This window comes from Vanellus vanellus (genome assembly GCF_965231255.1).
Source record: "Vanellus vanellus genome assembly, chromosome: Z".
Lineage (NCBI taxonomy): Eukaryota > Metazoa > Chordata > Aves > Charadriiformes > Charadriidae > Vanellus > Vanellus vanellus.
Window position 1 is genome coordinate 51978229 of NC_138908.1, and position 13770 is coordinate 51991998.

General features: G+C 37.4%; 1 protein-coding gene across 1 annotated transcript in view; it reads right to left on the minus strand.

The window, feature by feature from the left end:
- The window catches only part of CNTLN (centlein), a 203219-nt gene that overhangs the window by 123624 nt on the left and 65825 nt on the right, over nt 1-13770 (minus strand). The window contains exon 8 of the mRNA XM_082497720.1: nt 4701-4886. Within this exon, the coding sequence (XP_082353846.1) occupies nt 4701-4886 (186 nt within the window). The remainder of the gene's footprint in view (nt 1-4700; nt 4887-13770) is intronic.

Genomic DNA, 13770 nt, shown 5'->3' on the forward strand with positions numbered 1-13770 from the left:
AAAATACTGATGTTAGAAAACCAGTAAGTCACACTCTGATAAAAAGATCTGAAGAATTTTTGCATGGCAATAATGGATGCAGTTTTTCTTGAAACATTTTATTTATTTATTTCTCATATAAATCTTTCTAAACTCAAATTTTTATTTTAGTTAAAAATCACCTAATAAGCTTAAGTTACATCAGAGTCCTACTCTAACTCCTTTTAAAAACTTCATAATGAGAAATGAAGATACTAATATAAAAGTGCAATTGAAATCTGTATTAGTTAGAATGCACATACCTGTCAGATGCTACAGTTACAAAAACATTTAAATGTCTGTTAATTACTGTTTTTTCATCAAGTATCATCTCTTAATACTGTCTTTGATGTCTGCACACGTATGAAAAGTAGGAGTCAAAACAGAAATGAGTGCTTCCGTTCAGTAAACATATTGAAATATTTACTATGCACATGGGTAACAGTTATTGTACACTAACCCTATAACTAAATGTATAGTATACATCTCAGAGCTAAAAATGAACGCCAATAATGAAACAGAACCAAAACAGCAATTACATGAGATGAAATTAATCAAACCCCACAGGCTTATGTTTTGAAAACTATTTAAAATGTTTTTGTTCTCTTCTTTTCTTACTGTGTAACATGATCATAGACCTAACTAAAAAGGCTTCCAAATTCAAAGATGCATAATCTCTCTGATCAGAGAAAAGGTACGTGAGAGCTGCTGAATGCACACATACTAAGATGTAAATAGAAATATACTGTAAAGCAGATTCAAATTCTTCATCATACTCATTACCAGAATAGTCAAAATAAAATAAACCAAAAGTTTGCCCTCAACAACACACGTCACACTGACTAGAAAAAGATTGCAACATTAAAAATAGGCATATTTACCCTTAATGAATGAAAACTGAGGCATTTTTGCTAATAAAGCCAATAATATAAAATTTATTGTTGCCTGACTACAATGTGACTGACTACAGCGAGAAAAGCTCAAATCCAGGAAAAAGTATGTGCTAACATATGCAACACATTTATAAACTTCTTGGCTAGTGAAAGTCTGAAGATACATTAGTGCTGTCAACATGCTGTTAGCATGTCCCACAGGATGGACTTTCAGCAAGGCACAAATCTGAACATGCTCAAGAAATCAGTATTTTACAGCAGAAATACTATTATCATTTAAGCTGAGGAGCAATGTATCCCAACAACAAAGAAGTCAGGCAAAAAAGCCAGGAGGCCTGCATGGGTGAACAAGGAGCTCCTGGACACACTCAGAAGCAAAAAAGAGACCTAGAGAGGGTGGATGCAAGGATGGGTAGGTAGCCTTGGAGGAACAGAGAAACTGTCCAAGTAACCAGGGATCAGGTTAGGAAAGCTCAAGCCCAGGTAGAATTAAATGTGGTCAGGGACATCAAGGGCAACAAGAAAAACTTCTGTAAGTATGTCAGTGATAAAAGGGAAGACTAGGGAAGATGTGGAGCCTCTCTGGAAAGTAATAGGAGACCTGGTCACCCAGGACATGGACAAGGCTGACACACTCAATGACTTTTTTGCCTCAGTCTTCACCCGTAAGGGCTCTAACCACACAGCTCAAGTCACAGAAGGCAAAGGCAGGGACTGAGAGAATGAAGAATTGCCCACTGTAGGTGAAGGCCAAGTACAAGACCATCTAAGTAACCTGAAGGTACACAAGTCCCCGGCACCTGATGAAATCCAGCTGCAGGTCCTAAGGGAACTGGCAGAAGAATTTGCTAAGCTGCTTTCCATTATATTCGAAAATCATGGCAGTCTGGTGAAATTCCCACTGACTGGAAAAGGGGAAATGTAACCCCTATTTTCAAAAAGGGAAAAAAGGAAGACCCAGAGAACTACAGGCCAGTCAGTCTCACCTCTGTGCCTGGCAAGATCGTGGAGCAGATCCTCCTGGAAACTCTGCTAAGGCACATGGAAAATAAGGACGTGATTGGTGACATGGCTTCAGCACAGGCAAGTCATGCCTGACAAATTTGGTAACATGGGAAATTTGGCTGTCATCAAAACGCAGCCAACAATGAGCATTATGATACATTCCCAAAAGACATACTCTGGCCTTTCAACTAGAGCAAGACTGCATGTCAACAAAATGTGGGATATTTGCTAAAGCAGAATGGAAGAATGTTAGCCAAGGGAAATATTAAGCACATAGGCACATACTGCTTAACAACTTGGTTCTCCTACAAGCCTAGCAACTATGGATACTACCTATACACATTTTCTCCCCTGAAGATGCTTCACTAACACTAACTGTTTGTACCATCACAGCCAGGTTTAAGACTAATTTACTGAAAAATGAAGGTTCATACACCACATTTAGCTTACTATATTACATTCATTATCATAAGTTGTCTGCTTTTGCTTCCTACCATGTCTTCTCCACTAGCATTGGTAAGTACCTGACTGAGCTCGTGACAGATTATATAATGTTCAACTTGTATATTTCTGCAGGAGGTGAGACTGAACTTACATTCACTAACTAAACAGCAAATTCTCCAAATCATCATGACAAGTACACTCCTTTGAATAATTATTTGCACCCATGTTCACCATTAAGTAATTTAGGACTGCTTCACATTTGAATCCTAACTTAGATGGAGCATACTGGTTAATGCAGTTTAAGTTCAGACACCACTAGAAGGAGACATGGAATAAAATCAGCAAAAGGAATAGTAACAATTCACCCGCACTGGATGTGATTAATTTAAAACAAAAGGAAACAAAGGAAATGGAAATCAAGCATAAAGTTGAATCACCAATTTTAGGTTGCCACTAGCTTCTAAAATAGTCTTACTTTTAATGTCAGAAATTTCCTACAGTTCTTTTAAGAAGTAAAAAAAAAAATTGATCCAAGTGAAATTGTCTACTTGGATTTGAAATGGATTTCAGCAAAGCTCCACACTAGGAGCTCTTAAGGAAACCCAACTGCTTTATCTTAAGGGGATAAAAAAAATCCTACAGTTAACAAATTGCTTTAACTATGAGAAATAAGTAATAGCAATTAATATTTGGTTTACTCAGTGGGAAAGAGTCACCTGTGGTGTCCCACATGTTCAAAAAATATAGACAGGTAGGAGGGTACTGTAATAACAAAATGTTCTAATACTACAAAGATATCCAGGATAACAAAGTCAAAAGCCAATGCCAGCTATTTACATCAGGTCCACATGGGATACAGTGCGACTGTATAATAAACTGTCACAGGTTAGACAATATCTAGGTTAGACAATACAGGTGTTGTACATGGAGAAAAGCATTTTAACACCACTTCACAAAGACAACAAAGGCCGCCTTAACCTCAGGAAATATAATCCACAGATATAATAAAAGCTTTTATGATAAAAAAAAATTAAATAGTCTGACAAAATAAACTGGAAAAAACTCTTCAGAGCAATACAAGATGATGAAAGCAGAATGATGTATTCAGAAATACAGTCTGAGTATTCAAAAACCATGATCCAAAGCTGTGTTTAGAGCAGAAACAGCTTGAGACTAATTTTATATTCATAGCGTTTCAAAAAATCCACCAAAATCTTCTAAAAGAAAAAAAAAACAATTATTTCTAAGATTCAGAAAAAGGTCAAGAATGTATCAAGAGGACAGCCCTCCACAAGAAAGACTTAAAAGAATGTGTTTAATAATTTGTGAAACAAGATATCAAATCATTAGATTAAGGGGAACCTTAAAAATCATACAAAATATGGGTTAAGAATCTTATGATAAACAATTAAGTATTCTATGGATAAAATTATAACTCTGGAACGATCATCATGAACACATCCAGGAGATACTGCATTCTGTGATTTTTCTGTTTTGAGGAATCAAACACAATGATTTTTTAATATTCCAACTCCTTTGGGCTCATGAATATAATCCTTGATTACAGATCTACCTTACCCACCCACGCTAAGTGAAGCTTTGATTTAACAAGCATTATCACCTTAACTATTTCTCCTTCTCTGGTTAATCAAGGGAAAGAGCGCTGGTAAAACTGAAATGCGTAAGCACATCTCATTGACAAATCTATGGAAGAAACTAAGCAACAGAGTTTACAAAACCATCTCGGGTAGACAGTTTCAAAGCCTTTCAAACTCACTTTAAGTCATAAATTGGCCTTCAGAAAATGTCAGGGGTATACACATAAGACCTGGCACACTTGTAAAGTTGGAGGCTGGTTAGTGAGAGTAATGGATTTATTATAATAGTTCCAAATGGCACATTAAGGCTTAGAAATTTTGAGACAAATATTTCTCCCTACCCTAATACTTTCTTTAGATCTATGATCTGAAGTTTAGTTGCATGGTCAGGAATAATGAAACTAATCAGGACCAATACATTGCATTTTCACAGAGGAAATGCAGACATTTCACAGTTTCTTCTAGGAATTTGTTTCCAGGATCAAAATCACTTTGGTTTTATTTTTATTTTTGGTCTTTTTGTAAGAGAATATAAACAAGAGTCTTGTTGAATACTTACATTTTTAATTGTGAATTACCTTCTATTAGCAACAGCAGAAATAGTTACACTACTGCAGCAGCATAGCTGCAGTTTTTCTTAAAAAAAACCAACAAACCTGCAATTTCCTTTAAAACTGTCTGGTACAGAAGCTTTATTTAAAACAAAAGGAAACAATTTTTATTATTCTAGAAGTGGACTCACTTGTACTTCACATTTTGGAGAAGAATCCCGATTTAAAGCATCATGAGCCTGCTGAAGTTGTTCTTGTAACTGACAAATCTGATGATCTTTTCCAAGTAACTGATCCTGAAGAGAGGCACAGGTTCGCTGCAGTTGAATTTCACTTGTTTTAACAGTTTCAAAACATGAAGTCAATTCATTATAAAGCTATGAGAGGGGAAAAGAGAAATAACAGGATTAAAAATAATTTTAATGGAGATAGACACACAGATACAGGAGGAGAGAAAGTATAATTTCAGTTACTTATCTGCAAAGATCACCCTCTCTTTTGGAAGTTTTTACAATTCTTTCACACTTCTTGTCCTTCTGCCTCCTGTCATGCACTATACATTTGAAAATAGTGATTCTAACAATCACTGAAACTAAGTTTGAAAAAAAGTTTTTTCCAGAAAAACACAACTTAATTAGAATATTATCAGTTTCAGTTGCTTCTTTATGGCATTTATGAATAGAAAGGGACACCTAAAAATCAGGATTTATTTAACTTCTTCAACAATTTATATAAAATACAGAAAATACAAAAGAAAAAATCCATCCCTTATTGAGAATAGGCAAAAAATTGAAACATCTGTCCTGGGAATGAAATTAAAGGAGCAAGAATACCAAATATTATCCTTGTCTTTTATGGAGTAGTTTGATCTTTTAAAACTAACATTTTTAATACAGCCTGGATAGCAATACAGTGAATTCACAAATGCTTACTGCATTTTGTATGAAGTGTAAAATGGTTGTTTAAATAATTATTCTGTGGGAATTTTTTTACATTAACTATAAAACCCAGAGATGACATTAGAAGTTCTTATCCCTGGCTGTTGCTCAACTGTTCTTGCTGAAACCAGAACATTGTATATATTCTGCAATCACTTTAGAATAGATTACGCACACACAAAGAATTTCTAGAACTACATCTAAGTAATATTCCTTAGCAAGAATAAGAGAACTTAACAACCACCCCATCCCTCTAGTTTTACCTTTCTTTTTCAATAGAAACATCTGCAAACTGTTTAAAACAAAATCAGCTTTTTATAAAAAAAATAAAAACCAGTTTGAAAAATAAACCTGTAGTTGAATAAACAACAGATTCTGAAAGAAATATGACTCTACAGCTTTACTACCTAAGCATACATTCTTCTCTCCATTTCAGTCCTTCATTCCTTTGATTGTCCTTTTTTCTCAAAATACACAATATTCCCTCTGACTACTTCTTCTACCATAGGAAAATCTGTAGACGGCATGTATACCCACAGTTGACAGTTTTCTCTGGAAAATCCGTTTCTCCCATTGCATCCAAAAGAAAATAATTAAATATCAAAATCAGAATTTCCAAAGCTATCACTAATGTTTATAAGTACAAGGAACTGATACAAGTAATTTTACTTGTGAAAACATTATTTTACTCGTCATTTCATTCCTCTGTCTTGTCAGCTTTACTCCACTTCTTTCTCCCTTTCGTCTGCTTACATAGCTTAAAAGTTAAAGCCTTTGAAAAAAAATCACAACTTTTAGATTTGGAAATGGTCTACCTAACACTTTGTAAGGAATTTGGAAACAATAATCTCACTTAATTTCATTTTAGAGATCATGTCACTCGGTAAAATGAATTCAAAGTCCAAATAGACTAATATTTCAAATTATTCCAAGTCTTAAAAATTAAACTTTTGCATTGAAATTTCTGTGTCTACTGAATCTTTCTCAAATATTTAAGAAAGCTTACATCATGTCTAGAAGTGCAAGTTTAAGATTAGCCAATTTCTTATGAAAATCAGTATCTCACAGAAAAATAAACAGTTCATTTATCAAAAACATGTATTTTTTTTATAATGTCCCTCGAAATGAATGGAACATACAGGACACAGTTACTTCCAGCTACAACTATATAAGCTCATTAGCTAGATCATACTGGTATAACAATTTACTGGTTTTATGACTAGCAGCACTTAAGTGGTTGTAATTATAGTATCTGAAAGGTAACATCCTAGTAAGATGAATGGAGAACATCAAAAATATGATGTTTTTTTCTAGCTGGCAGCCACATCCCCTAATGTAGCTAATGGGTATTTTTCGTAGTCAGCATTTGTCAGGACAAGACAAATAGCATGTCTTTTTACTTGCATAAACTTTTCCAACCTTTCCTGTTTTGAAAACAGCAATAAGAAAACACATATATTTCAAGTGTAAAACTATCTAAAAGCTATGTGCAAAAAACCACATTCACATCATTGATCTTTTTTCACTGAGGTTTATATATATTTTTTAACACCACCAATGCACTAGTTTAGAGACTCAGATCCTTCTTTTTTTTTTTTTTTTTTTTTTTTTTTAAGGTATTTAACACCTGGAAATTTCAAAATGAAAACTATCCATATGAAAAGAAATAGACTACTGTCCACAGATAACCAGAACAGCTTTCGAATTTCATTTATGGCCATGCATAATGTTTTGTGAATTAAACACCTGCTTAATGTTTATATTGGATTATTTAGGGGTTTTCTGCTCATTTCTGACACTGTTTTAGAAGGGACACCACATTTAATCACACCGCAGTAAACACATTCCAGAACATACAGAATTGCACAACACGGTGAAACAGATCCACCATTAATAAAGATACAGAAAATCAGGTGTAGACAGCCAAGACATAAGATGGAGATCAGAGGACTAGAGTGGAACATTAAGTAGAAAATCCAAAAGAAAGACAAAATTATTGTAAATTATTTATCTCGCAACTAGCAAGCATCACAGAAAAGAGGAGTGAAATCTTGACTGTACATAAGTGAGTGGTTATACTTCACATGAATGTCAATCAGACATGAGATTTACCCAGGAAATTGTTTAATTCCCTAGAAAAGACATAAAAAATGTTTATGTTTACAAGCTAGAAAGAAAAAGGAAAATATTTTAAAACATTTCTTATACATTTTATGAAATTTGGTAGCTGGAAAAAACAAGGCAACAGCCAGACACACAAGACTGTACTCTGCAAAAACTGTTGCACTGACTGTATTTTGAGAATCTGTCTAATGCCTTAGAGCTGTCCTTTCTCTGACAGGCAATATAGACTATCACAGGTGAAGGTACTTAAAAACAAATAAAAAGAGATTAAAAGTATCTGAAATCAGTGCACCATAATAAATTTAGTCTATATGACACAAGAGCATTATTTATCAGTCAGGAAGAAAGAGTAACTTAGCTGAATTACAAGAAAAAAAGTATCCCATATATCTCAGCTACCCTACCAATTTCCTATATTGATTTAACTGATTTTACCAGAAAGCACTTGTTGCTACATCTTTGAACAGTTACTTAAAACAGAAAACTTCATTAGAACAGTAGGTGTGCTTAATGTCACCCTGACACATAGAAACAATAGAAAACAGTGTCAGAGCTTGAACTAAAGTGTGAGATAATCTTTCTTAAAAACCTGAGTTTTTCACAGACTAAGTGGACTACAAAAATGATGATTCACATACTACTAATGCAGGCTTCAGCATATTTGACTAGACAGTTAGTTTCACTCAGCTCTTATCACGTGTCAAAGAACTTACACTTTTCACTCCAATTTGAGGGAGAACCTGCATTGTTACTACCATTTACAGACCTATATCATTATAGTTTTTATTTTGTGAATTTTTAAATTTAATGCTGCTTACATAAAAAGAAACACATTTATGCGATTTTTAACTATGCTTGAAGGTTGTTGCAGTCAAAAAAAAAGACCAGAAGTGGTAAAATGTGGTAAAAAAACCCAGTAACTTGACAATCTGATTGCAATTTCTCAGGCTTGAAGGAAAGCAAACTATCTCCACACAATGACACCAGGAGAAGGACTGGCAAAAGCAATGCAAGCACAAAATTAACCACAGGAAAATGTATCTGACACTATCCTATTTTTATCTACTTTCTGTTGCACTTGATGCAGGCTTCTGCAGTGCCTCTTAGTTTAAAATTCTTACTGTGTTTTCTCGTTATGCCAAAAATCTAACCACTGAGCAATGCTTTTCTTCATCAGAGACATGTACTGTACCACTATTCACAGTATTCTCTATTTGAGAGAGGAGTTCCAGGACACGAATTATGATTTCCTACTAATGACAAATAAATTTCCACTTCACTAGAAGGGTCTTCCACAAAGAGATTTTTAATCAGTATGATTAACAAGGAACATAAAGGCCACATCAGATCAAGGGAAAGTACTGCATTATAAAAACAAAGGCCCTAAATTGTAAATTTCAGAAAACTGTGATAAGCTGGCTAAGGAGTCCAGAATCTCTTCTTGTCTTATTATCCCTAGTATTGATTGAAGTCTCTCCACCTTGAAATTGTTGGTGAGGACAAATCTATTGAGTCTCATTAAATCCAGCACAGGAATGAAGTCCCCAGAGCATTTGAGGCCACTAAAACAGATGCTATACATTTTACGAAAATATTCCCTATCCTTGAGAATGAGAACTACAGCTGTAATATGAAAGAGATATTCTTTCCACAAATGCTCTAGAGTAAGGGAGTTATTGTAGAACACAGCACCCATAAAATTTGTATTTAAATTAAAAAAAAGGTAGTAGTACATGAAGTCAACACAAGTTTATAAAACAGATTACACACCTTCACATGTGTATCCTGTCCACTACAGCTAGACTTCACAGAATCACAGAATTATCAGAGTTGGAAGGGACCTCAAGAGATCATCTAGTCCAACTCTCCTGCTAAAGCAGGATTGCCTAGAGCACATTACTCAGGACTGCATCCAGGCGGGTCTTGAAAATCTCCAGGGAAGGGGACTCCACAACCTCCCTGGGCAGCCTGTTCCAGTGCTCTGTCACCCGAACCGTAAAGAACTGTTTCCGTGTATTTGAACGGAACTTCCTGTGTTCTAACTTGTGCCCATTGCCCCTCGTCCTGTCACTTGGAACCAATGAAAAGAGCCTGGCTCCATCCTTCTTCAACCCACCCTTTAGATACTTGTATGCCATAATCAGGTCTCCCCTCAGCCTTCTCTTCTCCAGGCTAAAGAGTCCCAGCTCTCTCAGCCTTTCCTCATAAGGCAGATGCTCCAAGCCCTTAATCATCTTAGTTGCCCTTCGCTGGACTCGCTCCAGCAGTTCCCTGTCCCTCTTGAACTGGGGAGCCCAAAACTGGACACAGTATTCCAGTTGTGGCCTCACCAGTGCCGAGTAGAGGGGGAGAATGACCTCCCTCGACCTACTGGCCACACTCTTCCCTATGCAGCCCAGGATTCCATTGGCCTTTTTGGCGACAAGGGCACATTGCTGGGCCATGGATAATTTACTGTCTACCACAACCCCCAGATCCTTCTCCTCCAAGCTATCTCCCAGCAGGTCAGCCCCTAACCTGTACTGGTGCCTAGCATTCTTCCTCCCCAGGTGCAGGACCTTGCACTTGGTTTTGTTGAACCTCATTAGGTTCTTCTCTGCCCAGCTCTCCAGCCTGTCCAGGTCACGCTGGATGGCAGCACAGCCCTCTGGGGTGTCAGCCACCCCACCCAGTTTGGTATCATCAGCAAACTTGCTGAGGATACACTCTGTCCCCTCATCCAGGTCATTAATGAATATATTAAACAAAATAGGACCGAGTATTGACCCCTGGGGGACACCACTGGTTACAGGCCTCCAACTAGACTCTGTGCCGCTGATCACAACCCTCTGAGTCCTGTCCCGCAGCCAACTCTCAATCCACCTCACTGTCACCTCATCTAGCCCATACTTCCTCAGCTTCCTAATGAGGATGTCATGGGAGACAGTGTCAAAAGCCTTGCTAAAGTCAAGGTAGATGACATCCACGACTTTCCCCTCATCCAGCCAACCAGTTATAACATCATAGAAAGCTATCAGATTGGTCAAGCACGATTTACCCTTGGTAAATCCATGTTGACCACTTCCAATAACTTCCTGTTCCTCAACGTGATTGGAGATGACATCCAGAATGAGTCGCTCCAATACCTTCCCAGGGACAGAGGTGAGACTAACCGGTCTGTAGTTCCCTGGGTCCTCCTTCTTGCCTTTTTTGAAGATTGGAGTGATGTCGGCCTTCCTCCAGTCCTCAGGCACCTCTCCTGTTCTCCATGACCGTTCAAAGACGATGGAGAGTGGTCTAGCAATAACATCCGCCAGCTCTCTCAGCACTCGCGGATGCATGCCATCAGGGCCCATAGACTTATGAATGTCCAGCTTGGCCAAGTGGTCTCTGACCCGGTCCTCCTCAACTGAGGGAAAATCTTCCACTCTCCAGACCTCCCCTTTTGCCTTCAGAGGGTGGGATTCATGAGGGACAGCTTTAGCAGTGAAGACCGAAGAAAAGAAGGCATTCAGTAACTCTGCCTTCTCTGCGTCCTCCACCACTAGGGCACCTGTCTCATTCACCAGCGGGCCTACATTTTCCCTAGTCTTCCTTTTTCTATTGATATATTCAAAGAACCTTTTCTTATTGTCTTTGACTGCAGTGGCCAAGCTGAGTTCTGATTGAGCTTTGGCCCTTCTGATTTTCCCCCTACATAGCTTTGTTATATCTTGATAATCCTCATAAGTTGCCAACCCCCTTTTCCAGAGAATGTAAACTTTCCTTTTTTTCCTGAGGTCCAGCCAAAGTTCTCTATTTAGCCAGGCTGGTCGTCTTCCCCGTCTGCTCGTTTTTCGAGACAAGGGGATGGCCTTCTCCTGAGCTTTTAAGAGCACCTGCTTGAAGTATGCCCAGCCTTCCTGGGCACCTTTGCTCTTCAAAACTGCCTCCCAAGGGACACTCTCGACCATGCTCCTAAACAGGCTAAAGTCTGCCCTTCGGAAATCCAAGGTGGCAGTTCTGCTGGCTCCCCGCCTTACGTGATCAAGAATTGAAAATTCTATCATTTCGTGATCACTGTGCCCAAGGCGACCTCCAACCTTTACATCCTCCACAAGACCTTCTCTGTTAACAAACAGTAGGTCCAGTAGGGCACTTCCCCTAGTTGGTTCCTTCACCAGCTGTGTTAGGAAGTTGTCTTCCACACACTCCAGGAACCTCCATGACTGTTCCCTCTCTGCTGCATTGTATTTCCAGCAGACGTCTGGGAAGTTGAAGTCCCCCACAAGAACAAGGGCAGATGATTGTGAGACCTCTGCCAGCTGTTTGTAGAATACTTCATCGGCTTCCATCGACTCCATCGACTTGGAAGAGAATTTGTGGTCCTCAGTGGATTTACACATAATCCAGTGCAAGTTCATGACCTTGATCTGGTTTACCAGAAACGTTTTTTCCTATTCAGTCTACTCTTTCATATTACATATTAACATCAGCATAAGGAGAGTTTCTTCCTAAATGGTAGACTGTTAAGCTGAACTTGGAATATGTGAGCCAACCACACTGCCTAAGCTATAGCATATTCTGCCTATCTGACCACTACCAGAAAGGTCATTGATCTTGCTGTAAGGGACAATATATCATAGGATGTACACAGTGATAGGCTCAATGCCATTCAGAGTGGTAGGAAAATATTCCTTTGTGAATACGCTTATGGAATAGCTGACACGTCCTTATCTAGCTGTTGCAGCCTGCATATTATTAATGCATGGAAGACAAATAGAACACACATTTGTCTGCAATAGTTTGCTTTTCTTATTCAAGGGAAAAATAGGCATTTGTATTATTTTTACAAAAGCTGAGTTTTCTAAAGGCCTGCTGTGACTTCAGTAGGACTGCATATCTTGTGATTTGGAGCTTGTTACTTTGAAGCAATTACAGTTGGGTATTTTATACAGTTCTTCTGATCAGAAGTACAGAACAGGATGGTCATGATAAAGGAACTCCTTTTCCCCGTGAAGTTCTCTCAACTCAATTTGCCAGAAACATTATCAGATCTATTCCATGCTGACTTAGAGAACTTAACTTTTTTTTTTTTTACATATTTGTACAAAAGACAGAAAGAACATATTTTTTCCAGGTGCATTAGATATTTTGATACTTTACAAAAAGACAGCCCCACAATAGTAGTCAGAATAATGGAGTTTGCTTTTCCTGGTTTAAAAGGCAAACCTTACTTCTCATTGTTGGAAAAATATAGAACTCAACACCTCCAAAATCAGCAAATTTTAGGGTCATCTGTGAGCTGAAGTGTTTGGCAGCTATGAAAAATAAAGGGCTTATCTTCAATACCACAGTATTCTTGTTCTTGTTGTATGATCAGCTAAGCAAAAGTCTTAAGTCCTTCTAAGACAGACCAAGAACTGTGAACCAGTTATCTGAAGCAATCATGAATTTTGAGCTAAGCCCAGTTTAGAAGCGGCTTGCCCCTATAGCTATATAAACGTACCTATACATTTTCCATAATACATAAGTAACACAGAATAGTAAATTTTTTTTTTCATAGGACTGGTTAAACTCTTTCCCAAATTGCAGTACATAATACTGGCAAAATTACTATTACGCAAGGTAAAGTGACTTTTATAAAGAGTTTTGTCATGCTTTAAAATGGTCTCATGAAAAAACATCTTCTTTCACATGTTGCAGAACTAGTCTGGAAGAATACAGTCTTATGTATGAAGAGATGATGAAGAGAGATGATGAAAAGACTGATGAAGAGAGTTCATATTCTCTTCACTTGTGCCATTATTTTATTTTTTTGAGTGGCTCAAAGGATCCATTTAACACCTATGGAAGCATTGGCTAGAGAATGAAAAATGAAAGAAATAGCAACTTTTGATACCTACATTCTGTATTTAAAAAAAATAAAAATTAAAATCTATAATTTACTTTGTCTTGCACCAGATCAATAGAACTCACCCTGGCTTGTACATGTTCTGAACAATTTTGATGGAAGTCTACCTGTAGCTTGACTGGGCTACTGTTGTAGTGAATAAAAGACTTAATGTCAGTCATCACTGCAGTAATGATAAACTTGTGCAGAGTTAAGTACACAAGAATGTGCTGGGCACTATATGCCATAAAATGTTAATCAAACACATCTTTAGAAACCCAATACTGATCCTGGCTTGACCTTGGTCTAGCTTCACAATTTTATCACAAACTGCATGCTCTCTTAGTA